We start from the raw sequence: 25,788 nt of genomic DNA, 5'->3' as shown, positions 1-25,788 counted from the left end.
CACTGTGGAAAACAGGACGGAGGTTTCTTAAAAAGCTAAAAATAGAAATACCATATGCCCCAGCAATTCCAACCCTGGGCACATATCCAAAAAGAAACCAAAAATGCTAGTCAAAAAGATACATGGATCCCAATGTTCACAGTAGCATTATTTACAATTGCCAAGATATGGAAACAATCTAAGTCCATCAACAGATGAATGCCTAAAAAAGATGTGAGATTTTATATATATATACATAATCTCACATACACACACACACACACACACACACATATATATATGTATGTATGTATACACAATGAAATACCATTCAGCCATTAAAAAAGAATGAAATTTTGCCATTTGCAGCAACATGGATGGACTTGGAGGGCATTAGGCTAAGAGAAATAAGTCAGGCAGAGAAAGACAAATACTGTATGTTATCACTTGTGTCTGGAATCTAAAAAATACAGTGAACTAGTGAATATAACCCAAAAAAAGAAGCAGACTCACAGATATGGAGAACAAACTAGCAGTTACCAGTGGGGAGGGGCAGGGAGGGGCATTATAGGGGTGGGGAGTGGGAGGCACAAATTATTGGTTATAAGATAGGTTTAAGGATGTAAGATAGGTATAAATTTTTTAATTAAAAATAAATAAATAAACAAACAAATAAATAAAACACTTTCCCCTCAGAACAAATAAAAAGCACCTTCCCCTCAAAAAAAAAAATCTACCTGAGTCTCCAGACTGCTGGCCTGCCCAACAGATTTCAGACTCATGACTGCAACTTAAACCCTTAATTTCCAGCCTGCCCTAAATACAGATTTTGGAGTTGCCAACACACCACAATTGAGTGAGCCAATTCCTTGAAATAAAAATAAAGCCTAAATAAAGACTTCTAAATTTATTTATTTATTTACAGATATGTATACCTCTCTCCTATTGGTTCTGTTTCTCTGGAAAACCTGACTGTTACAGCCCTGCAGATCAAAGAGCTAGATGGCCCACTTCCCAACTGACCACCTTTGTTAATAAGGACATGTGTCAATATTGTAAACAGAATGCACACTGGTAAAACATCATCCCATTTTACAAACAACCAAAAAAACCCCAAGACAAATAAAAGTCCATCAATTTAGGTCAATGAAGGTGCTACAAGAAAGGAAAATGCACCCAATATATTGTCTTACCCCTAAACATCCAAGGTATATTAACTATAATATAGATGGTCACCCTCATCCCTGTTGATGCCTCTCAGAAGCATTCCTCCTAGGAGAAAGGTACTCATGCCTGCCCTAACAGACCAGGCTCCCTAGAATGTGTGAAAACCCTCCCCAGTCATCTATTGCAAAAGGCTGGAATTCTGGGACCGAGACATATACTCACCATCAGTGACACTCGAAGGTGCACAGTCCTTCATGCTTTCGTGCATTTATTCATTTCTTCATTTGTTGATTCATACTTTCACTATCTCCAGCTACCACAGGTAAACAATGAAATTACAAAACACTAATCAACAGAGGAATAAAGATACTGGGGACCCAGAGGAGGAGGTAAGTGGGATTTTTGCCAACAATCCTCATGTGGGTCAGAGTTATTATCACTATTTATGGGGAAACGAAGGATCAGAGAGATTAAGTGACTAACCCACAGAGGACAGAGGAAGGGAGAACTGGTAGAAGCCCAAGAGATAAGGCATGGAGAACACTAAAGTGGGGAGAGCCAGCCTCACTTCCTAATTTTTTTCCTGGGACACCTGGGATTTTTTGCTTCCTCCATCCTTCCTTTCCGCCAAGGAATCATTGTCAAGGGAAAACCTCCTTTCTTCACAGTCTTCTCCAGAGACTGAATCTTGCCCCAGGAGAAAGGAAATAGAAAATGGCTCTGTGCCATCTTATTTGTGAGCTGGAAGCTTGATATCCTAGCAGGAGTTGCCTTAGCCTCCCTAATTGGGATTGGAGTCATGCAACACTGCCAGGCCTCTCAAGTTGATTACATGTCACTTCCTCAGAGCTGACTGGCCTATTTTGATTCTGTTTTAGGAAATCTCCCTCATTAGCATTTGCTGCTCCGTTTGGGGGTCAGGTTAGCCAAGTTTACACCTAGAATTTTCTCATATTTCTTTTCATTACCACAGAATATCCCTATGGAACTTGTTCCGCACTCCTCCCAGTTCCACATCCCACAATGGGTAATCAGATCTCAGGGGCTGGAGGAGATGGTAACCTTATATGTCACCTCTACTAGGAGGTACAAAGAATTTGTGAAGTAATGAGAAACACTGGTTCTTGAAGTTAGCAGACCTAGATTGTAAGGGTGGGATTTGGGGCACTAATAAAGGAAGGGAAGAGATTCCCCTTGGCACTGGGTGGACTGTACTAGAGAGGGGTTGCTTATTCTCCAGGGAGGTTAAAGCAATGCTAGCTGAGTTCCCACTGCCCACCTTAATTCTCCCTTTGCATTCCCAGAGCTGAGTGAATTGGAATTATCATTGTCACCAGCACATTCCCAAATGGCATTCTCAACTCTAATGTTTTTTAGTAAGCTATACTGGAAATGTGTACATTGGGCCTGGTCTAGAAGGAATAGCCACATGAAGAGTGTCAGCTGGGCCTGGATAGAATATTAGCCAGGGTTTCAGATCAGCCAATCTACCTGCTCTTTTCACAATCCACCCATCGGGAATTGCCTTATTAATGCTCAAATGGAGTCTTCCTGGGATTCTTGCTTTCCTGCAGCATAATGTCCTGGAGGGCTGAATGGTCATCAAGTCTATTCCCTATTCTTGAGCACTTGGCTGACCCACATTTCTCCCTTGCATCTAAGTGGGGGCATGAGCTTAGACATGAGCGCTGTGCTTGACTCCTAAAATGTCTACATAATCCTCCACAAAAGGAATCCCTTTTGTCTTTGGGCAGGTGGATGTAGACAATCTAGAAGAGGTCTCCAGGGCCCTGGAGAATTCCAGGGCTCTAGGAAATAGTGGAGCCACACATCGTGGCTTTGTCCAATATCCTGCTTCCCAGCTTATTTACTCTCCTGAAGAAAATAAAAAGAAACAAAAGAATATCTCTTCGGGGCAGAAGCAAACACAGCTGCAAAGCAAACAGCCACACCAAGGGTCCCCAGAGCAGTAGGCTGCTTGCCAGGCTTCAATGAGGAATATCATTCCACTGGTGCCCATCCCCAGCCTCTATCATTTCTACTATGATGAGAAATATAGTCACTAACTTCCAACTCCATTAATTTTAGGCAAGTATTAGCATAAATAATCAAATAACGGGCCTCTCGTTCCCTGTAGCTTCTGTTGACATAGGAATGAGGCTGCAAAGATGAATTACCAAGTACATATCTCCTTTCTGCTTATCTTTTCAATAATATCTTTTCCCCACATACTCAACAATATCTTTTCCCCACATACTCCGTAACCCACAACCACTGTGAGGTAGCCAGCACCAAACTCTACTGTCCTCATGGTGGAAGAGGGTAGCACTGAGCCCTCACTCCTTTACCTAGTACCCCTGTTGACCATAGTAGGCATCTAGGGTGAATGGCACTATTAGGGGAATTGGAAGGCTTAAGTTTGGGGTCAGTCAGGGTTGTGGGTCAGCTTGTAGCCAGAGGTAGGGTCAGGCCATTGTAAGCTTAAAGGTCAGGCCAGAGGTAGAGATCCATTTGCAGCTGAAGAATAGAAAGGATGTCCATATTCTTCATAGGAACTGATCCCAGGAAGTGGCAGCATTAGCCAAGTTTTCTAGTGACATACATGAATTTACACCCTTTCAGCCTCCACTGCTATTCTGAGGCAGGGAAGAATTGGAAAACAGTTCCTCTGCATTTGGATTTTCTTTGAGAATTTAATTGAAAAGAGTCTCCAGGACCCAGATACCAAACCCCCAAAAAACTTTTTGTCCATGGGAAAGATCTCCTCTTAACTCCTCTGGGTAGCACTTTCTACAATTTGAATGTAAGCCCCAGGATGGCAGGGATTTTACTTTATACAACATCATATCCCCAGTGCCAAGAAAAGTTCTTAGCATATAGCTAGTGCTTAGTTAATTTGTGTTGAATGAATGAATAAAAGTTGTCCAGGCTTGGTGGGGTAGGAAGGAACTGTGGGTTGACTGGCTGGCCCCCACAAACAGGATATCTGTCAGGAATGCCTGCATTCTCTCCCATTCAACACCCTGACTGAAAGAAACGACCACCCTGCACCATTTCCATGAGAGTCCAAATCTCCTCAAACCTCTCATGACCGCTTGTAGGGTTCCTTTAAACCTCCTCTTTAAGGGCTAAAGTCCCAGTTTACCAGCCTAGGAGTTAACTTCTCAGTTGTGGGATAAACCTTTCCTTTCTCTTTACTCTCACTCTAAAGGGATCTCATAAAGGAGAGGAGATAAACACAGGTGCTTAGTTTTCCTTCTTAAATTAGAAGCCATGCTGCTGGATCACAAAGAACCGAAGGGCCAGCCAGGTCTCCAGGGCTCACAGGTGCAGCAATTTGATCCCTTCCCAGATTTGAGCATAATAAACTGGTAGAGAAAACTCACAATTTCACACCTCCTGCCTTTCCCTGTTTCTTCCCCTAGAGCTCTAGAACCTCCAAAGCCCTCTTGTAGACCAAGATCTGAGATGTGGTAAAGCTGCCCCATCTCCTTCCAGGCATACTATCCCACAATTTCTCCTCACCCTGCTGGCAAGTATACCTCCAGCCAGCCTTATGCTGGTTCTCTAGACCAGAATCAGGCACAGATCTCTATGTGACACCTGTCAGGTAGCCCCCTACCACACCAGGCTCAGCTTAGATTTAACTTTGTCTCCTATTCCCAGTCATCCTTGAAAACTGACCAAGCCCAGAATCAGATGCACTCCACAAGGGTTATCCCTGTCTTATACTGTGAGATGGCAGCCAGTCACAGACACAGAGCCTGCCATCTGACACTCCCATGTGAGAAGCTCCTGGCCTCTCCTTCCAGAGACCTCTGCCCCTCCCCTTCAGAGAGGAAGCCCAAACCCACAGTTCTGCTTTTGATCAGCTGCCAAATAATCCTCATAAGGCACCTTGCTTTCATTTCAACTCTCCACAGTAAGCCCCCAAAGACCCAAGTAAAAGATGGAAGATGTAATGGGAAGCTGAGGGCCTTGGAAGAGCTGTTTCTAAGCTATGACTATAACAGCTTTGGCTTCCTAGGCTGGGGAGGGGATGGGAAGGGGTGGTTACCCATCTCTCCCATTTCCCCCATTTTTCTGCTTTTCTCCAAAGCACCTTCTCATCTAGGATTCTCATACATCCTGAGATGTCATTCACAGCTAGTGGGCACTGAGGCCATGAGTTCTCTGCCCCCTCCCAGATACCTCTCTAAACATGTCCTCATCTCCCCGGCATGGCTCAAGACTTCCTCATCCTGCACGTACTTGGTGGCATTATTCTCCCTGCAATTCCCCCCTCCCCTGCCACCCAGAGTGTCCAACATAGCTTGACACATGACAGCAGCCTGGTTAATATTTTTATGTTGGCCAAAGGAATGGTCTCTTTTTGTTTCTCCCTACCCAGTCTTGTTAGTCAACAAGAGGCTCCTCAAACCCACTCCCCCACCTGTGGCCTGGGTTCATACCAGCTCCACATTCCGTCTATCCTCTGTCCTACCGGTTCAAATCCTGCCCTGCGTAGTCCCACTCAGCTAACAAATAGAGGCACTGCTCTAGGGTCCTAACAGATATTAATTCATTAAGTCTTCACGCCGGTAGGTAGACACTACTCTTATCTTCATTTTACAGATGAGAAATTAAGACACAAAGAGGTCAAACAGCTAACATAGGGCGGAGCCTAGATTTGGAGCCAGACTGTCTGCCCCACCTCCTTTAACCATCCCGCCAAGTGGCCTTTCCCACCCTCCAGCACTTAAACCCTCCCTCCCTAGAAGGAGGCCACTTATTTAGTGTAGCAATGGGAAGTTTTATTTCGACATCCGATATGGAGTAAAGTAACAGTGCAGAAGTTGGTGTATGCAGACCAGTGTGTCTTGGGCAGGGTCTGAAGGCTGTAACCATGTAAGTAGTCTCTTGTTCCTTCGTCCATCATAGGCCCGCAAAGCTTCCGACACCCTCTGGAGCTCTCCACGCCACGGCACTGGACAGAGGTGTTTGAGACCCTCCTTTGTCCAGTCCCCTGAGAGAAGGAAGGAGGTGCAGCAGATCCATCCGGGCTCTCCCTGGAAGAGACCCGCCGCGGCATGGCGCGGTCCAGTCAGCAGGCTGCAGATCCCAGGCGCTTGCTGCTCTCTGGCGGCCGGAGCCGGGAGTCCGGGGACCCGGGAATCGCACCTTCTACACTCGGCTCGCCCAAGGGCACCAGCAGTGACCGAGACGCTGGGGAAAGGGCGGGAGGGAGACTTAACTGAGTGGTAAGAGGGAGGAGGCCGGGAAGGGGCGCGGGAGGTGGAAGGGAGCGGACCGCGAGGGGAGAGGGCGGGCGTGAGCACCCGCGGCGCGGCGGGGGTGGCTTCCGCGGGGTCGGAGCGCGAGCCAGTGCCACCGCCCCTTGGGACCCCGGAACGCCAGCTCGCCCAGAGCGCAGATCCCCTTCTTCCGGCAAGTGTGGCGCCGGGTCCCTCGGTGCCAGCGCCCCCTCCTCATCCCCGGCGCTGCCCTTCCTCCGTCCCGGCCCCGCGCCCAGTAGCTAGCACCTCAGGGGTCGCCGCCCGCACCGCCCGTCCCCGAGCCGCCGCTTTGCCCGCTCTCTGCGAGAGAGGCGCGCGTCGCTAGCCCCGGCTCTTCGGTCCCACTCCGCGGCCGCCCGCTCCGCTTGCGGGCAGTAGTGCTCCACGTCACAGGAACTGAGGCAGGACCCCGACAGGACCAGCGCGCGGGTCTGGAGCCGGAGCCCCCAGCCCTACCAGTCGCTCGTCCTGCGCCTAGGCCCGGCCCCCGACGGCCGCGCGTTGAGATGACTTTCCGCTATCTTCTGAACGTCAGTTTCGAGGGACCCTGCTCCGACAGCAGCGCCGGGAGCTCCAGCGCGGGCGGTGGTGGGGGTGGCGCGGGCGGCGCGGCCGCCTCGGAGGGCCGGGCGGTGGACGGCGTGCGGGTGACCGCAGGCGGTAGCAGCGGCGGCGGCGTGGTGGGCGCGGGCAGCGGCGAGGACAACCGGAGCTCCGCTGGGGAGCCGGGGGGCACCGGCGCCGGCGGCGAGGTGAACGGCACGGCGGCCGTCGGGGGGCTGGTGGTGAGTGCGCAGGGCGTGGGCGTGGGCGTCTTCCTGGCCGCCTTCATCCTCACGGCCGTGGCGGGCAACCTGATGGTCATCCTCTCCGTGGCCTGCAACCGCCACCTGCAGACGGTCACAAACTATTTCATAGTGAACCTGGCCGTGGCCGACCTGCTGCTGAGTGCCACAGTACTCCCCTTCTCGGCCACCATGGAGGTTCTGGGCTTCTGGGCCTTCGGCCGGGCCTTCTGCGACGTGTGGGCCGCCGTGGATGTGCTGTGCTGCACGGCCTCCATCCTCAGCCTCTGCACAATCTCAGTGGACCGGTACGTGGGCGTGCGCCACTCTCTCAAGTACCCAGCCATCATGACCGAGCGCAAGGCGGCCGCCATCCTGGCGCTGCTCTGGGCCGTAGCCCTCGTGGTGTCTGTGGGGCCGCTGCTGGGCTGGAAGGAACCGGTGCCCCCTGACGAGCGCTTCTGCGGCATCACGGAGGAGGCGGGATACGCTGTTTTCTCCTCCCTGTGCTCTTTCTACCTGCCTATGGCCGTCATTGTGGTCATGTACTGCCGCGTGTATGTGGTAGCGCGAAGCACCACGCGCAGCCTGGAGGCGGGAGTCAAGCGCGAGCGGGGCAAGGCCTCAGAGGTGGTGCTGCGCATCCACTGTCGCGGCGCAAGCACTGGCTCAGACGGAGCCCACGGTGGGATGCGCAGCGCCAAGGGCCACACCTTCCGCAGCTCACTGTCGGTGCGTCTGCTCAAGTTCTCCCGTGAGAAGAAGGCGGCCAAGACACTGGCCATCGTCGTGGGTGTCTTCGTGCTCTGCTGGTTCCCCTTTTTCTTCGTCCTGCCACTGGGTGAGTGACCCCTCTCCCACCAGCCCCTTCTCTTCCTCCCTGAGCCTGTGACCATCCCTTCCTGGCACCCAGACTTGGATGGCCCTTCCCAGTGGAGGGTGACTCTCCACCTGAACATGGAATGAATGTTTACTGCCTGGTCTCTTAGACGTGTGCGCGTGCTGCTTTGTGGGACACAAATAGGCTCTTCATGCTTGCAGGATTTGTTTTATGAGCTTCTAACTTTTCTGGCCTTCCCCCTTCTTCACTGCCATTACAAGCCCTGGGCTTGTTTTACACTCCCAACTCCTCTAAATACAAAACGTCAGTGGAAATCTGTGCAGGCATCTGCTCCCGTAGTATGTGGCAAGCAGTGTATGTTCTTGTCTACATATCTCCCTCCCTCCACCACCAGGGCCTACGTTCATTCATGGGCAGCAATCCCTGGCCAGCCTACGTGAATATCAGCAGACACCGGAAGCCACCTGCTTTCTCTCAGTTTGGAAGCTGGGCCCCCCTGGGAGGCCCTCCCCAGCTGGTATTTGTGAATGCTGTGGGCTCTCATTTCTGAAATCTCCTCTTGGCGGGGGCGGGGGGGGGGTGTGTCTGTGTGGGGGTGAGAAAGAAAGGGAAAGGGCATCTTATGAAGTGGAAAGTTAATATTGTTCATCGTAGTTTCTTAAATTTACGGAGTCCTAGCACTTCTGGAGAACTTTGCTATTTCTTTCACAGGCTTTCCTGTAGTCCTGGGAGGTGGGCAGCTGTTCTCAGGACCTTCCTCCCATGCCTTGAGGCCCTTCCTGGAAGCCTTGGGGCTCGGTCAGCACAGGGAGAAGAAAGGGAACAGCATCTATGGGGTTGCATTTGCCCTGAGTCACTTCACCCACAGGTGCAACCAGCCAGCCTAAGCCAGGACCTTCCATGTACCTGTAATCACCCACATGGAACAGATGATAACATTTCGCCATATTTGCCTCAGATCACTTCCTCTCTCTCTTTTCAAATAAACTGAACAGCCACAACTAAGTTCCCTCCTCCTGTCCCTTCCTCATTTTCTCCCTCTCTCCGCAGAGATAAATCTGGTGATTATCACTCCCACACACGTTTATACTCTTACTACAAACACCTGAATCCATAATAATAAATAGCATTGTTTTGTGTGTCCTTTGGGCTTATATCAATTGCACCAGCTGTGCACATCCATCTTCAGTTTGCCCTTTTCACCCAATGTTTTGTCGTTGAGATTTATCCATTCTGGTTATTTTAGCAACAGTATAGTATTCTGTTTGAGAGTATGCCATGGTGTGTTGATGCAGTCTCCTGCTGAGTGTTTGGTTTTTCTAATTTTTCGCTGTTACAGTCAACACTGCAAAAGGCTACTGTTTTTTGAGGTCGAGATCATGTCTCCCTCTTCCAAAAAGTCATCCCTAAGTCTCCATGGCCTCTGCCCTTGTTGGCAGACACTGCTCTTCCTCAACCCCTCATCTCTGCTGCTCCTCACACCTTGTGTGGGAAACCTGGGGCTATCTTGCCTCTCCCTTCCTGCCGGTCTGCACTGTGCCCAGCCTCCCATGGCATCTCACCAAGTCTAGAACAAAGCCCAGGGCCACGATACAGCTGAATTTAGTGGAATCTGGTAATAACGAGCAAGCAGGACAGAGGCCAAGCAGGGAAACAGAATATTCTGATCTGCCATGATGTGGCTTGGAGGGCAGGACAGCAGAGAGAACAGGAGGACAGAGCCTGTGCTACAAGTAGGAGTGGCCTGAGGGTTGTGCAGGAAGAAGGGGGGCCAGGAGCAACCCGCCCCCCAGGAGCTCTGGGGCCAGGCCTGGGAGGAGGGAGGCATCTTTGGAGGAACAGGGAACATTGTGAGCAGCAACTTTTGGGGTTGAATGTGGAATCCAAGGGGCTGGCATATTTTGGTAGGAGGTGCCAGTATGTGCTTGGGGGAAGAGGAGGTTGGAAACTTAGATAAGGGGACCAAGGATGGATATGGTTGCAGAAGCAGGAGTGTGGGGTACAGTCTCCCAGAAAGAGGATGGATGGACAAAGAGAAGAGACGGGCTGTGGAAGGAGCCTTGGGGAGTACCCACTTTGAAAGAACCCAGAAGGAGGCAGAGAAGGGGGCAGCCAGGAGAAGGTGGTACTGCCCTCCTTGCAGGCCCTGGTTCCCACACCAGGTGTGAGGAACAGCAAACGTGGGAGGATTGAGAAAAAGCACTGTGTGCCAGCAAGGGCCACAGGCCATGGAAATGAAGGTGCCCAGTAGGGCCACAACCTGGGGTTGTTGAACAGACCCAGGGTGCCCTTCACCCACATCTCCACACACAAAGCCAAGTGGAAGCAGGAGCCCCAGCCACAGCAGTGACATGGCCAGTGAGCAGCCCCAATAGCCCGGAGGATATCGAAAGCTTTAGGAAGTGGGCCCAGGGTCCCAGGGGTACACCGGCACAGGGGGCCATGAACAGCCATCTATCACCTGAAATGTTTTAGTCAAGCCAGAGCTGCAGCAGAGAGAGATACAGACAAGGTATGCTGACCTGTGGGGCCATTGGGGCCCAAGTTGCTGGGCAGGAAAGAATGGGACACAAGCACAGGGCGCCTAAAATCCTGAGGGGCTCAGAGAAGGACTAGGGGTCATCCCCCACACCTCTGTTTCCCTGTCTGTGACTCGAGCTAGGCAGTGACTACACTGGTGAATATATATGTAAAGTCATCTGTCTGTACTCTTAAAATGTACACACTTTATAAACTTAACTGTCAGTATCTTATGCCTTAATGAGAGAGAGAGAGGGAGAGAAGGCGGGAGGAGGCAGGAGGAGGTTGTGAGTCATCTGAGGAATTGGTGTCCAGGCTGGAAATCACACTTTGGCAGCCAGGTGTGGAGGGCAGATTCAGCATTTGCGTCTCAGAGTGCTGGCCAAGTGCTGAAGGATCCATCTCCACAGGCTCCCTGAGGTGGCGCAGGGTCCACAGACTCAGGGAGAGAGGCAGGGGGTGCACTGCAGCAAGTTCTCAGGAATGGCATTACTGTTCCCTGGCCCAAAAGCCTGAAGAAGAGGCTGGCATTATATCTCCTATCTGTGCCTTTGTGGCACATGGCACATAGTAGATGCTTGGTCAGTGTGTGTATAGAAGGAAGAAGTGGCAGAACCCATGGCCTTTTCACATCCTTCCATGCCGAGGATCTGGTTGACAAAGCACAGCCCTCTATCTTTACTGTTATTATTATTATTATTCCTGTGGTAAGAACACAACATGAGATCTACCCTTTTAACAAATTTTTAAGCATGCGGTATTTTTAACTCTAGGCACAAGGTTGTACAGCAGATCTGTAGAATTAATTCATCTTGCTTAACTAAAACTTTATGCCTATTGATTAGCAACTCCCCATTTCCCCCTCCCCTCAGCCCCTGGCACCCACCATTCCACTCTTTCTTTGAATTTGACTATTTTAGATACCTCATGGAAGTGGAGTCATGCAGTCCTTCTGTGACTGGCTTATTTCACTTAGTATAACAGCCTCTGTGTAAGCAGAGACCTCCCTTACTCGCAATGCATTGGGGGTCACCCCTCATTTATGTGACCTAAAAAAGTGAGTGACTATTATGAACAAGCAATGAGCTTTTTCCATTTTTAAAAATCATGGATAGCTTCAAACACATAAGTAGACAGAACTGTGTGATGGCCCCAGCTTCAACAAGTATCAACCCAAGGCTGATCTTCATTCATTTCAACCCCCGCCCACTTTCCACCACTGCTTATTATTTTGAAGAAAATCCCAGACACCATATCAGTTCATCTGTAAATTCTTCAATGTATATTTCTAGAAGAACTTTTTAAAAATAACCACAATCCATTATAACACAAAAAATAGTGGTTTAATAGTACCAAATATCTTAGTGTTCAAATGTTGCTGATTTCCTTATAAAATTTTAGTTTATTTGTTTGAATCAGGGTCCAAAAAAAAAAGTACATACGTTGCATGCACTTCATTTGTCTCCTCAGTTTCTTTGATTAATAAGATTCCCCTACCCCCACCTTTTCCCTTTCAGCTTATTTGGTGAAGAAACCAGATTGTTCGTCCCAAAGGAGTTGCCCACATTTTGGAGTTTGCATCCCTATTAGTGCCATTTAATGTGTCCCCTTGTTCCCTGTACTTCCTGTAAACTGGCTTGATCAGATTCAAGTTCAGTGTTTGGGACAAGATTTCTTTTCTTCTGTGATGTTAAGATTGATCAGGGGTTCAGATGCAGTCAGCCTGATTCATTCATTATAAAATGTTCCATCAGCTTTTCACCTGCTAGTTTTAGCAGCCATTGACAATGGCCTGGACCCATTATATCACTGGGACTGAAAGTGGTGATATCCAAATTCTGTCATTCCTTCTGCATTTGTAGACTAAAATTCTAAAAAGAATTCACCACTAGCTGTTTGGTCACTTGAAATAGAGTCCATACAGGAAAATCAGGAGAGCTGCTCGATGCTCTCCTTTATCAAAAGAAGAGTCAATTTCCTAGCAATCTTTCCAAAGGGGACCAATAGGTTTTTTAGTACCATGTTAAAAGTGATTTTTAAATCTGTCACACATTATAGACATCACTGTTTTGGGGTTGGCCAATAGGTACCCTTGGCCCTAGAGTTCTTGTTACTTCCTGCCTAGGTCAGAGATCAGAGGTCAAACTGAAGCCAGGGTTAAGGGTCAGTTGACAGCCATGCTTTAAGCTTTAAATCTCACCAAATGCCTCAGCACCTGCTTACCTCCCCCCAGGCTCAGCTCCAGGTTCGCTTCTGCCCTAGATCCTGGCCATGAAGGCCCTGAGCATTGCCATAGGACATGACCACTTCCTGTGTGGCTTGGTCCTCCCAGACAGCCAGAGCCCTTGAGCCCACTCCTCATGGGAAAGTCTCTGAGTTCCTGAGCCCACTTCTGACCCCACCTGAACCCTGCCCCATCCTGCTTCATGAGCTATATGCCCACCAAAAAGATCTCCTTGAATGCTAGAGGATTTGCCTGCCCTCCTTTGTAAATGGTGACCCAGTAGAACATTGGCCTGGACCCCTGAGAGCCAGCATTGGGACCTAGTGGGCAATGCCCCAGCAATTCAGTGCTGGGACTCCTGGACAGAGCAACCACTGTCTGGGAACTTCTCTCCTCTGGCAAAAGTACTGATCTGCTCCAACTCATGAGCCATTTGCCAGTGTGGCCTGAGAACTGACAAGTTCATGTTCAGATCAGGGTCATGTTCAGCCGAGCACAAGGGCCATCTGGCAGGGACTTCAGCCTTGGGCACGCAGAGCTTGGGGTGTGACCACTCCAAGGCCACAGATCAGGGAATGAGTTAAGAAGTGACAAGAGTGGAAAAGAGGGGGAGAGAGGGAAGGTGGAGAGAGAGAGAGGGGAGAAGGGGAGGGAGAAGAGCTGAAGGGGAATGGGTGGGGTCCAGTGTAGGACACTGAACAGGTCTGTGACTCATCTCCCTGCCTTGGGCCCCACCAGGCAGCCTCTGTGGCTCTAGGAACTACCCCTCCCTGCCAATCCTCACAGCTGCAGAATGATGTCCAGGGCCAGACCAGTAGCTCTAGACCAGCCCCACAGAGCTCAAGGATCCTGAGGTAAACACAGGGCACAGAAGGACTTCTGATGTATTCCTTGTCTGTCTCAAGCCAGACGAGCCACCAGTTACCTCTCACCATGGAAGATTGGCAATGCAAGAATTCAAGAGATTTGGCTTGACACAGCTAGCCCCACAATATCCTCAACTCCGTGTCTTTATAATCCGTCTGAGACCTGGACCCTATTCAGGTCACCTCTTCCCGACAGCCTTCCATGATTGCCTCTGATTCAAAATGGCCTTATTTCTTACCATCTCTCCCTCCCCTTCTCTGTTTCAGCAGTCCTAACTTCTTGGTTGTCCTTGAACGTGTGCAGTACCCTGCTGCCTCAGGGCCTTTGCACATGCCCTCTCTTCTGTCTGGAATTCTCTTTCTTCAGGTAGATGCATGACTCACTCCCTCAGAGGGTCTTCAGGTCTCAGCTCAAATGTGCCTTATGAGAGAGGCCAACCCTTTAAAATATTGCAAAGAGGTCCGCTGCTTCCCAGCCTCTCTTGGGGAAGGTGCAATTGAGTTCTAGAGTCAGAAGCACTGAGTGAGCAGCTGAAAGAACTAAGAGAGAGAAAGGGAGTCTAGGACTGGGAATTCCATCTCTGCTAGCCCTGTTGGCGGAGAAAGACCTGAATATGGTACATGGTATTTTTAACCCCTCTATTTCTTTCTGGCTAGAGAAAATGGCTGCTTGTGGATAGAAAAGTCACTGGTGAGGGAGGAGGTGGGAAAGGGGAAAAGGCTGGGGTGCAGCCTAATAGTTCATGGTTGGCTGCAAGCTATGAACAAGACTGGCTGTGAATTCTGACATTCTGATAAGAACAAGTTCCCTTCTGTTGATGCCAAAAGAGTGCTGTTAATCACACAGTCTCCCCTTGGCTTCAGCACTGTCACTCCTCAGAGAGGCTTGGCCAGATTGGCCAGTTCCAGCCTTAACCGGCATCTCAGCAGCATCTCCTGGGCCTGGACATTGCTCTTACTTAGGAGAGGGGACTGGCCTGTGATAAGGCTGCAGACCTCCGCCACCAATCTCAGCCTGCCTTAGTTTCCCCAACAGTGTGCAGGCCAGGCTAGCCCAGCCAACATGCCAAAGAGTGGGGTAACCTGCTGACACAGGAGAGGCCCTGCCTCTTCTGACTAGTGTATGTTCAGCATCCCTGGACACTAGGTTAGACTCCTGACCAAGGCACCCAAAAACAGGGAATAGGGGAAGGCAGGTGGGAACAAGCTTGATGGATACATGCAAGAAAAGGCCGAGGAGCAGAGAGAAGCAGGCAAGAGTTGTGTTTGCAGTCATCTCCTACCTACATCCTGACCACCTCTCCTTATAGGTAGGTCAATGTGTTCATTCCTGAGCTCCAGCCTGCCTGCTGAGTGGAGAGAAATGGACATCAATATGGAAATTCATGCCCTGCCTTTCGCAGCAGTGGGCGGAAGAGTTGAAACAGTGACCAAGAGCTAATCCCTGGATTATAGGTTTAGGACCAATCAAGAGAGCTTGAAGACACATCCATGCAAAGAGTGTCCTGGGTCACATCCCTGTATGTAGAGCCTGAGACAGGAGTTCTTATGCGAGTGATGGATTGAGGGAAGCTCTCAGGAGGTACCTGGGAGGGAGGGAAGCAGGATAAGTCAGAAAAGAGCTAAACCCAGGATATGGTCTCAAAGTCTGGCCTCAGCCTGATCCCTGGAACAAGAATGATAGCAGAGAATTGTGCCACCTCGAGACAAGGAGTCTGGCCTTTTCCAACGCCACTCAGTCTATCACTGGCTGTGGGCTGCCACCTTGGTGAGAAGGTGTCATCTCCCAGTTGAAGCAGCTCCCATTGGTCAAGGGCAATTCTCCATTAGCAGCCAACTATAAGCCATTAGCAGCCAGCACTCACAGTAGCTAGGGACCAGGGGCACCTGGGTGGGCCACTAATAGCATCAACTTCAAACCTTAAAGGTGACTTTTGAGCAAAGACTTGAAGAAGGGGAAGGAGATGGCCAAGTGGCTTTCTGGGGCTCCTCCCAGGAGGCTGGGGTCTGTTTCCTGAGATGCAGCGAGCAGGCAACAGCCCAGCCTTTCTGAGTGTTCTGGATGGGCATGCGTGCACAGGAGCCGAAATTCAATGTGGCAGCCCCCACAGGCCACCCTAAAGGCCATAGAGAAGACCAATGAATGCCACTTGGTGGAGGCAGAATCAAGAAGTGCTCAAGGCACACACACTCCAGAAACCACTCTCACCTCCGCAGACCCCGGGAGTGGAATTAATCACAGAACTGCTCCTGGAGAGGTGGTTCTACTCCCAAGTCTGAAGAACTGGAGAGACCTGCTATGGAGAAAGGAAGAGGGCCATCTTCCAGACCAGGCCAAATGTACGAAAGTCCAGAGGTAGGGATGGGCATGCTGCTTGTGGAGCAGCTGCTGGAAGGTATTAAGTGAGTCTTTGTGGATCCTGACCCCAGGACCCCTTGAAGACCAGGGGAAGTTTTTTTTCTCTTTGCATGATGTCATGGGAAGACCAAGCACTTTAGGGCTAGACTGATGCAGGTTCAAATTCTGATGCTGCCACTTGCCCTCCGGAAAAAACTAGAATCTCTGCAAAGTGGGATGCTAATGCCATGAGAATTAAATGAGAAGTGCTACATACACGGCCCAGCATGGAGCCTGGTAGGTACTGAACACTCAGAAAGCAAGCGTGAGCTCCCATTTCCTTCCTTGTAACTTTAGAGGTTACCTACATCTACCCAAACAGCACTTATTCACTCACTCAACAGATACTTTACGACCCCTGCTCTGGATCAGGCAAGTGTGTTAGAGGCTGGGATGAAAAGAATGATTAATCCCATCCCTGTCCTCAAGAAACCTGGAGTCTAGGAGAGTAGATAGAGCAGTAACAAATTTTATTTGTTAAGATGCAGGCATGCATAAAAGGGCACCTAACCCAGGCTTGGTGGGGGAGGACACCTGACCTGGGCTGGAGGGATGGGTGGGAGGAAGCAGAAAGCACCGTGGGAGCAGTTAGAGCCATGCAGGAAGGCAGAAGGAGCCCAGCCTCTGTGGGAAGACATGCTTGTGGCTTCGTATGGCCAATTTGGGAGGGATGTAAGCTGAAGACAGCTTAGGATTCTAAAAAGACTTGAATGCAACACAAGAAAATTTGGGTTTATTCCTCAGAGCCATTAGAAGCCAACGGTTTTCAGAGGGGAAAGGAGAGAAACCATTTTTTTTTACAATAAGTCTCCAGCAGCTGTGTGCAGAGTAGAGGAGACAAGGGACCACTGGGGTCTGTCACAGCCATGTAGACAAAATGAGATGCCAGAGCCAGCAAATGCTTCAGGAATGAGATGAAGGGAGGGACCCCACTAGAGAGAAAATTGAATGTACCAGACATGGTGACATATAGGGTAGGAAAGAGGGACTCATTCAGCAAACTCAGCAAGTGTTGAGCACCTACTGTGTTCAGTGTGTTCATGAGGTCTTCTGGGCAATGGGAGTGCAGCACCAAGCAAAACAGACACTAGTCCTGCCCCATGGACTCTTACTGCAGGGAGAAAGGTGATAGACAAAATGAAGAATAACTCAAATAGTACAAGAGAAGGTGATAAGGGCCACAGGTAGAGCCAGCTGAGGGAGATGGGGAGTATGGGGTGGGGGACACTGCAATTTTTTTTTATTGTAGTTGATTTATAATATCGTGTTGTTTTCAGTTGCATAGCAAAGTGATTCAGGGTTTTTTTTCAGATTATTTTCCTTTATAGATTATTATGAGGTACGGAATACAGTCCCATGTGTTATACAGTAAATTATTGTTGCTTATCTATTTTATGTATAGTAGTTTGTGTCTGTTAATCTCACACTCCTAATTTGTCCCTCCCTCCCTCCCTCTCCCCTTTGGTAACTATAAGTTTGTTTTCTATGTCTGTGAGTCTGTTTCTGTTTTGTATATAGATTCATTTGTATTATTTTTTAGATTCCACATGTAAGTCATATCATATAATATTTGTCTTTCTCTGACTTACTTCACTTAGTATGACAATCTCTAGGTCCATCCATGTTTCTGCAAGTGACAATATTTCATTCTTTTTATGGCTGAGTAATATTCCATTGTTTATATATACCACATCATCTTAAACCAGTCATCTGTTGGTGGGCCCTTGAGTTGTTTCCAGGCACACTGCAATTTTAGATGTGAGGTCAGGGAGCCACGTGGATTTCTGGGGTAAGAAGATTCTGGGGAAAAGCAAATGCAAAGGCCCAAGGTGGGAGTGTGTCTGGCATGTCCAAGAAGCAAAAGGAGGGTGGTGTGGCTGGAACAGAGTCGGGAGGGGTGGGTAGGAGAGGATGTCAGGGGGTCAGGGGACCACATGTTGAGCTGTGAGGGGGAATGGCAGCCCTTAGAGGGTTTTGAGCTTGAGGAGTGACATGATCTATTTCTATTGGGTTGGCCAAAAATTCCTTCGGGTTTTAAGTAAAAATAAAAGACACAGCTTTATTTTCACCCAGAACTTTATTGAACAACATATTCACTGTTTTGTTCCACTACCTTCTGAAATTTTTCAGACAACTTCATAATTCCATCTTCCCAAAACTTTTTATCTTTTTGAGCAAAGAACTGTTCCTTTTACAGTCTTCCAGGGAATTGAAATTTTTTCCATTAAGAGAATTTTGTAAAGCCTGAAAAAAATGGAAATCTGAAGGTGCAATGTCTGGTGAATATGGTCAATGGATCAGAACTTCCCACCCAAGATGTAACAGTTTTTGCCTGGTCATCAAAGAAACATGTGGCCTTGCGTTATCCTGATGGAAGATTATGCATTTTCTGTTGACTAATTCCAGATGGTTTTTGTTGAGTGCTGCTTTCAGTTGGTCTAATTGGGAGCAGTACTTGTTGGAATTAATCGTTTGGTTTTCTAGAAGGAGCTCATAATAGAGGACTCCCTTCCAATCCCACCATATACACAACATCATCTTCTTTGGATGAAGACCGGCCTTTGGTGTGGTTGGTGGTGGTTCATTTTGCTTGCCCCACCATCTCTTCCAGTATCCACTTTTCATCGCCCGTCACAATTTGTTTTAAAACGGAAACTTTTCGTTACGTGTAAGTAGAGAATCACGTGGAAATACAGTCAAGAAGGTTTTTTCACTTAACTTCTGTGGAACCCAAACATCAAAGCGATTCACATAACCAAGCTGGTGCAAATGATTTTCAACACTTGATTTGGATATTTTGAGTATGTCAGCTATCTCCCGCATGGTATAATGGTGATGTCCTCAATTAATGTCTCGATTTGATCCCTGTCAGCTTCAACTGGTCTACCCGACCATGGAGCATCGTCCAGCAAGAAATCTCCAGCGTGAAACTTCACAAACCACTTTTGACACGTTCGATCAGTCACAGCACCTTTTCCATACACTGCACAAATATTTTTTTGCGTTTCAGTTGCATTTTTACCTTTCTTGAAATAATAAAGCCTAATACGCTGTAAATGATGCTTTTTTTCTTCCATCTTCAATATTAAAATAGCTACATAAAAATACACCAACTTTGATAAGTTTGTTTTTAAATGCACGCTGATATGACAGCTGTCACAATACAATCTAACAAAATTGTTTTGAATGAAGTTAAAGACAACTAAGCGCTACTCGAGCCATCTTATGGAAAAAACTGAACAAAACTTTTGCCCAACCCAATATTTTTAAAGGATCATTCTAGTTGCCAAGTTGAGGGTAGATTTCAGGTTGCAAGGGTACATGCAAGAGACAGTCGGGCGGCTGCTGAATTACTCAAGGGGAGAGGGGATTGTGTCTCAGACAGGGTAGGAGGGTGCAGGGAGGAGGGTAGTGGTTGAGTTTCAACCTCATCCCCTTCTGCTGTGCATTCAGTCACTCCATTCTATCCACACTAGCCTTGTCATCGTTCTGCAAACATACGAGAGCCACCTCAGGCCCTTTGCACTTGCTGTTTCCTCTACCTGGAATGCTTTTCCCCAAAATGTCCACATGCCTCATTCAGCTCTTTACTCAAACGTCATATTCTCAGCAGTTTACCCAAAATTTATACCACCACCCCCAGCCACACGCACACACATACATAAATACACACTAGGTATCTTCCTTCCCTGCTTTGTTTTTTATTAGCATGTTTTATTATCTGATACGTTTGCATTTTCCTTGTTTATCATATGTATTGCTGGTCTTTCCCTATGAAATGTAAGCTTTATGAGGGAAGGATAAGTGTGAGATGCCAGTAGACATCCAAGTGGAAATGTCTGGGAGGCAGTGAGTCTTGGATCTATGAGTCTAGAATTTGGGAGAGCAAACTGAGCTGGAGATATAACTGTGGGCATTACCAGCCAAAAGTCAGTAAGCCTGGCTGAAATTGCCAAGAGAATGCAAAGAGAAGAGATTACAAGACTCTTCTTATAAGGGCACACCTACACGTAGCAGTGGGGACATGAGGAAGAAGGAGCAAAGGCAATTGACAGGGAGTAGAAAATCCAAGAGAATGGCACCCCAGAAGCCCCGGGTGAGATGAGAAGTGTCCAGGATGGATGAGAGCTGTATCTGCATGTGGGAGGGCTGGGGTGGAGTGGGGCAGTGGGGCAAAACAGTGGAGTGAAAAGCAGGTGGGGAAGAGGAGATGGCATGTTTGGATAGAAAGCGTGGAGAGAATGAAGTCATAGCCAGAGAACCAGCAAAGAGGGTGCAGCTGTGACAGAGGCAAGCTCACAAGTGACTGATGGGTCAAGAGCTCTACAACACAAGTAGGGACATGAAGCTTGGGTGGGAGGAAAGACTCCTTTCTTACCAAGGAGGAAGACAGGTAAAGAAGGTTTGAGTGAGTGCCCAACTTCTTTGTCTTGTTTTCTCTGTGAAACAGGAAGTGAGATCAACTGCTTTGGAGAAGGGAAAGGGGCAGACTGCAGAGCCTGTGGAGAGGGGTAAAGGCTTAAAGGAGCTGGTGCAGGAATAGGTGGTGGGGGAGTGGGCTGAGGATGGGTGGCAAGATTGCTTGAAGCCAGGACACAGGGCTGAGGTTGGAGACCCTAAGCGTGTTCAGAGTGTGAGTGAATCTCTCCAGAGTTAGGCTCTGGCTGGATAAATACAACCCAAATCCAGGAGGATATGCACATGGAAGGACTGAGGAAAGAATGGCTGGGGTGCAAGTGAGGAGAAGTCTCAGCTAAGCAGAGATGATAGGAGAAATCCAAGGGGCTGGCAGGTCAAAGTTCAGATGAGAAAAAAGAGAGGACAGAAAGCTGCAGTCAGCAGTGGAATATAGATTTAAGTGAAGAAATGAACTGCTCAGCCTTATGTTTTAAAAGGACACACACCCCCAGCTACTATGTGGAGAACAGGGTACTATGGGGGGCACAGGGGCAGGAACAGAGAGCCCACTTGGAAGGGCACTGTCGGTAGATGATGATAGTAGCTGGGACCAGGGTGGTAACAGGGGATGGTGCAAAGTGGGGGATTCAGGACTAACAGGAGTTGGTGATGGATGGGATGCAGAGTGTGACAGAAAGAGAGGGGTCAGAATGTGTGGAGCACCTACGATGTGCCAAGGATGGTGTGGGGAGCTCTCCATTTAAGGATCAGATAGATGGGAAACCGGTAGTTACCCGCAGTGTTCTTGGCATTGAGAAGTGAACAGATGTGCTAGGGGAGGGGGGAATACAACTAACTCTGCTGGGTCGGGAAGGGGTGGTGTGACGAAGGCTCCCAGGAGGAGGTGCCACTGGAGCCAGCACTACCAGGTGGAGGAAGGAGGAAGGGCAGTCCAGGATGATCCTGTGCAAAAGCACAGAGACAAGACTGGGGAGCCCGCTGTGGCCAGAGGGCAGTGAGCAGTCAGTGTGGCAACTTAGCTGATGCACATGAAGACGGAAGAGAAGCGGGAATTGCAAGAGAAAGGAGAACAAGGGGGTGGTGCTGGGCGCCTGGATGGCGGGAGGCTGAGAGGAGGGTCCCATGAGCACCTGTTTCCAGTGACAACTGCCAAGATGAGTTAGCACAGCTGTGCTTTATGCCTGCAAGAACGACTGTGGACAATGTGGGGAGTAGGAGAGGGAGCCAGCTCAGGACAGAGAAGGGGAGTGCCAGGTACTGAGAGACAGAGGCCTTGCCTCAGAGCCCCCATGTACCCACTGAGGCTTTCCTGTAGCTGGGCTTCCGGGGCTGGCAGAGGCTTGTGCTGGGCAGCTGGAGAGGACTGTGAAGGCAAGAGAGGTGAAACCAAGTGGTCGACCTAAGAGGCCATAACTCAGAGTGGCTGAAGGAGGAGAAAGTTGGGAGTGGCTGAGAAGGGGCTTGTCCACTGATGCCCTGACAGCAAGGCAGTGCTGCAGGGATAATGCCAGTGAGCACCCTCAGGAGTCTCAGGACAGTTACCCACCTCGTCCATGGCAAAGGGGAGGGAAGTGCCCACAATCCCCCCTCCCCCGACCCAGAGATCCTTGAAAGAGGCTGTGGGCAGAAGAGAGAACGTTGGGACAGGTAGGCAGCAAAGAGTGAGACAGGGTGCAAGGAGGCGTAGGGGGTAGACTGCAGCACTCTGGGCAGAAGTAGGTGTGAGGCTCAGGACTGCCATATGTGAAAGGAACAGAGTAAAAGTCTCTTAGGAGCTCCTGCCTGTGAAAGCTGGAGCCCAAGGCACAGATGTCTGTATTTTCCAGGCAAGATGTCTGTGCACAGAGGGCAGACAGCAATGAAACAAAATTGTGGTGGCTGCTGTCAGTGCCCCACCCATCCCCCTGAACATGGGTCACTTTCCGCCCCAGCAGCTGCCTCCATATCTTTGCCTGCAGCTTTCTCTGACCAGCAAAATCCTCAGTCCACCCACACAGCAAGCAGGAAGTATGGAAAATTAACACCCTGAGGGAGCAACCCAAACACTGGCTTATGGTAATGGGAGTATAGATACCTCACCTCCCTCACCTTACTGATCCTGTTCTCCAGTCCCCCAGAGCTCCTAGTGAGATTGCACCCCAGCTGCCCACAGCAGTGACTAACTTGTTAACTCTCCTTTTATTGGCTTCCTTCCCTTCCCTCTTTTTATCACACTTCACTACTGGTGTTTCATTTACCTTCCAAATTAACAACTTGCATTTGAATCCTTGTCTCAGGTCTGCTTCTGGGAGAGCCCAAAGTAAGACAGAACCCTCAGCAGGACACAGTAGGAAAAACCTGGGGCTGAAAGGCTGAGTTTGCATCCCAGCTCCTTTGTGTGCAAGGAATTCCCAGCTGGCAGCTGGCTTCTGCATAGGTTGGTTGAGCATGAATTAGAATTTTAATGCTTAAAACAAGGCCCAGGCCACACTACTATATGCCATGTTGCCCACCAATCCGAATCAAAACCACACCAATAACAAAGACCTTTGGCTGGCTTTTGGCTTACTGCTTAAAGCATAGTCCCCTGATTTGTCATCCTGGGCTAAATATAAAAGAATTCTAGCCTGAGTCAGAAAGTTATTTTCAGCACTCTGTCTTATTTTGCAGCCGTTAAGGGATGCTGTTCAGAAGCCTGCCTTCCTGGAGGCTAAGGTCAACACTGGTGGCCCCCACATTCCAGGGACAACTGCCCAATTCTTCTCCCAAGGGAAATTATCTCCTTAACACATTCTGATTGATGCCCCAGCCTCCCCCAAACCCACCAGGTCTCGGCTACTGTTTCTGGCCACTCTCCAGAGCTGGGAATGGGGTCCCTTCCCAGGGCTGAGGTCTCCTCTCTCAAAAGCCACAGAAGTAGGGCAAGGGGGAGTGAACAGACTCCAGTATTTACTAAAAACCTGCGAAGTCTTGTGCCTTGAAATTTATGAATCATCACAAAATCCCTTCCAGAGAAATTGTTGTGTGTATCTCACAGAAAAGAAGAGTGAGACTTACACGGCCAAATAACTTGCTCAAGGCTGCATGACCAGGGTTTGAAAATGCTGTGCCACGCAATACTGCCTGACACTCCTCTTCCTCCACAGTGTCTCTTAGCATCAGGAATCCCACTGGGTGGGAGGTGGGTGATATGCAAGGGTCCCCAGGTCAAAGAGGGAGGCATGGTGCCTCTGCTCCCTCAGTAGGGGACACTGTTCTTATTTCTTTGAGGGCAAGGAGAAAAGAAAGCAGGTCCCATGATTTGTCAAGGACCACTACCCCTGGTCTGCTCAGCCTGGCAGACACCTGAAGCTTTTGCCTGGGATGGGACGCTCCTGCCGCCTACCCCCAACTCCTGCTGATGTTGAGGATAGTGAGGGTGACAAAGTGGCCTCTGCTTCCTGGATGATGTCTTTGCATTTTGTTAGGTGCCTTTGGAGACATGACTCCTTGAGGTCTATGGTGGGGAAGACAGGGGAAAGGTATGCAGGGAGGAAGGTCTTCCTGGCACAGCTCAGACCCCAGTGCCCCCACCTCCTCCTGCCTGGCACTCTGCTCCCTTTCAAAGCCATCCCGGAAGCCTTCCTGACCATTTCCCACTTCCACTGGGACAGCCCCACTATCTTGCATTCTGACAGCTCATGGGCATTGTGTTTATTGAGGCTTAATTCTAGGTTCTATCTCTTGCCTGCTCAAAAATATCCATGGCTCCTAACTACCCACAAAATAAAAGCCAAACTTCCCAGCATTTAAGGCCCTTCACCATTTGTCTCAAATGAAGTTTTCTGAGCATACCCTACAGGACATTCCCATGCCCCAAACTTGTTATCCTCTTGCCCACCTGTCCCTTCCACTCCTGATACCCTCTGCCCTTCCTCATCCTGCCTGGCTCCTGTCCATCCTGAGACCCTGGAAGCCCCCCACCCCAATATACTGAGCACCACCATCATCGCCCCTGCATCCCCATGATATGTGATCCACATTGCTACCGGGAGAGCAAGGCCTCAGGTGTTTGATGAGAGCCCAGCACAGTGCCTGGCTGAAGGCAAGCCTTGGTCAACATTTAATTCAGTAGTCCCTTTTTATGCTAGGGACTACTTGGGCATCTGGCAAAGTGTATGGAGCCTTTCTCAGAGTTACTCTTTCAAATGCAAAAAATAAAATACAAAGGATTGCAGATGAAATCGACTTCACTTAATTGAAATCTGTGATTTAGTCTCCAATGTGTTTCCATGTGAAGGCTTTAAATAACAAGATCTACTGGTGTGTTCTAGTGACTGACACTTCCAAACAGTGAGGAGCATAGACAATATTCCAAAATATCTGTAGCAACTGCTAATATTAGGGGGTAAACTGCCAATATTGCACCAGTTTTGAGCTACAAAACAGTGATTTCATATCGTTTTGTCTAATTCTACTCAGGTTTGTTGCTTACACTAGCTGGAAATGCTCAATTTCAGGTAAACATCAGTAAAGCTGAAGACGACTATTTTTTCTCATTCAAGTTCATGGATACCCTCGAATTATATCAGGGACTCATTGAGGAGAGATATCTTGAGAGCCACTGGTTGATGAATGGCCAGGGCCCCTGAAAGGGTTGGGGGAAGGGGGAGTAGTGCAGAGAGGGTGGCCCCTTTGCACCAGGTGCTGCCTGGGACTCCCTCTCCCTGAGCATCTAACCAGCCTGGGTCTCTGCTTCCCACAGGCTCCCTGTTCCCACAGCTGAAGCCCTCAGAGGGTGTCTTCAAGGTTATCTTCTGGCTGGGCTACTTCAACAGTTGCGTGAACCCGCTCATCTACCCTTGCTCCAGCCGGGAGTTCAAGCGGGCCTTCCTCCGCCTCCTGCGCTGCCAATGCCATCGTAGTCGCCAGCACCACCGCCCCCTCTGGAGCATCTACGGTCACCACTGGCAAGCCTCGAATGGCGGCCCGCGGCCTGACTACGCTCCTGGCCCAGGCGCCACACCCTCCGGGGCCCTGCTGGCCCTCACCGCGCCCTCAGCCCCCAGCTCCCCAGGCACACCCAAGGCGCAGGCTCCGGTCGTCGGCCGTCAAAAGCCGCCCTGCGCCTTTCGCAAGTGGAGGCTTCTCGGGCCATTCTGGAGACCCACCACACAGCTGCATGCCAAGGTCTCCAGCCTGTCGCAAAAGAAGTATGCCAGAGAGGCTGCGTGCGCCCTGCACTTAGAGGTGGAAGCTGTGTCCTTAGGCATCCGCAGTGAGGCAGCTGAGGGCACCACCTGCCAGGCCTACGAACTGGCAAACTCTAGCCATCTCCGGGAGACTGATATTTAA

At 49.4% G+C, this 25,788-nt stretch overlaps 1 protein-coding gene across 1 annotated transcript; it reads left to right on the top strand.

The window, feature by feature from the left end:
* Positions 1–6,348: 6,348 nt before the first annotated feature.
* ADRA1D (adrenoceptor alpha 1D) lies at positions 6,349–25,788 on the top strand (the record flags this gene model as incomplete). The annotated part of the gene is made up of 2 exons (XM_081256185.1): positions 6,349–8,048; positions 25,199–25,788. The coding sequence occupies exons 1-2, from the start codon at positions 6,929–6,931 to the stop codon at positions 25,786–25,788; spliced, it is 1,710 nt and encodes a 569-aa protein (XP_081112311.1). The 5' UTR covers positions 6,349–6,928.

The sequence above is a fragment of the Mesoplodon bidens genome (genome assembly GCF_964165515.1).
Source record: "Mesoplodon bidens genome assembly, chromosome: 15".
Taxonomy (NCBI): domain Eukaryota; kingdom Metazoa; phylum Chordata; class Mammalia; order Artiodactyla; family Ziphiidae; genus Mesoplodon; species Mesoplodon bidens.
Note: the sequence above shows the minus strand (reverse complement) of the source record. Positions and strands in the feature narration are given on the sequence as shown.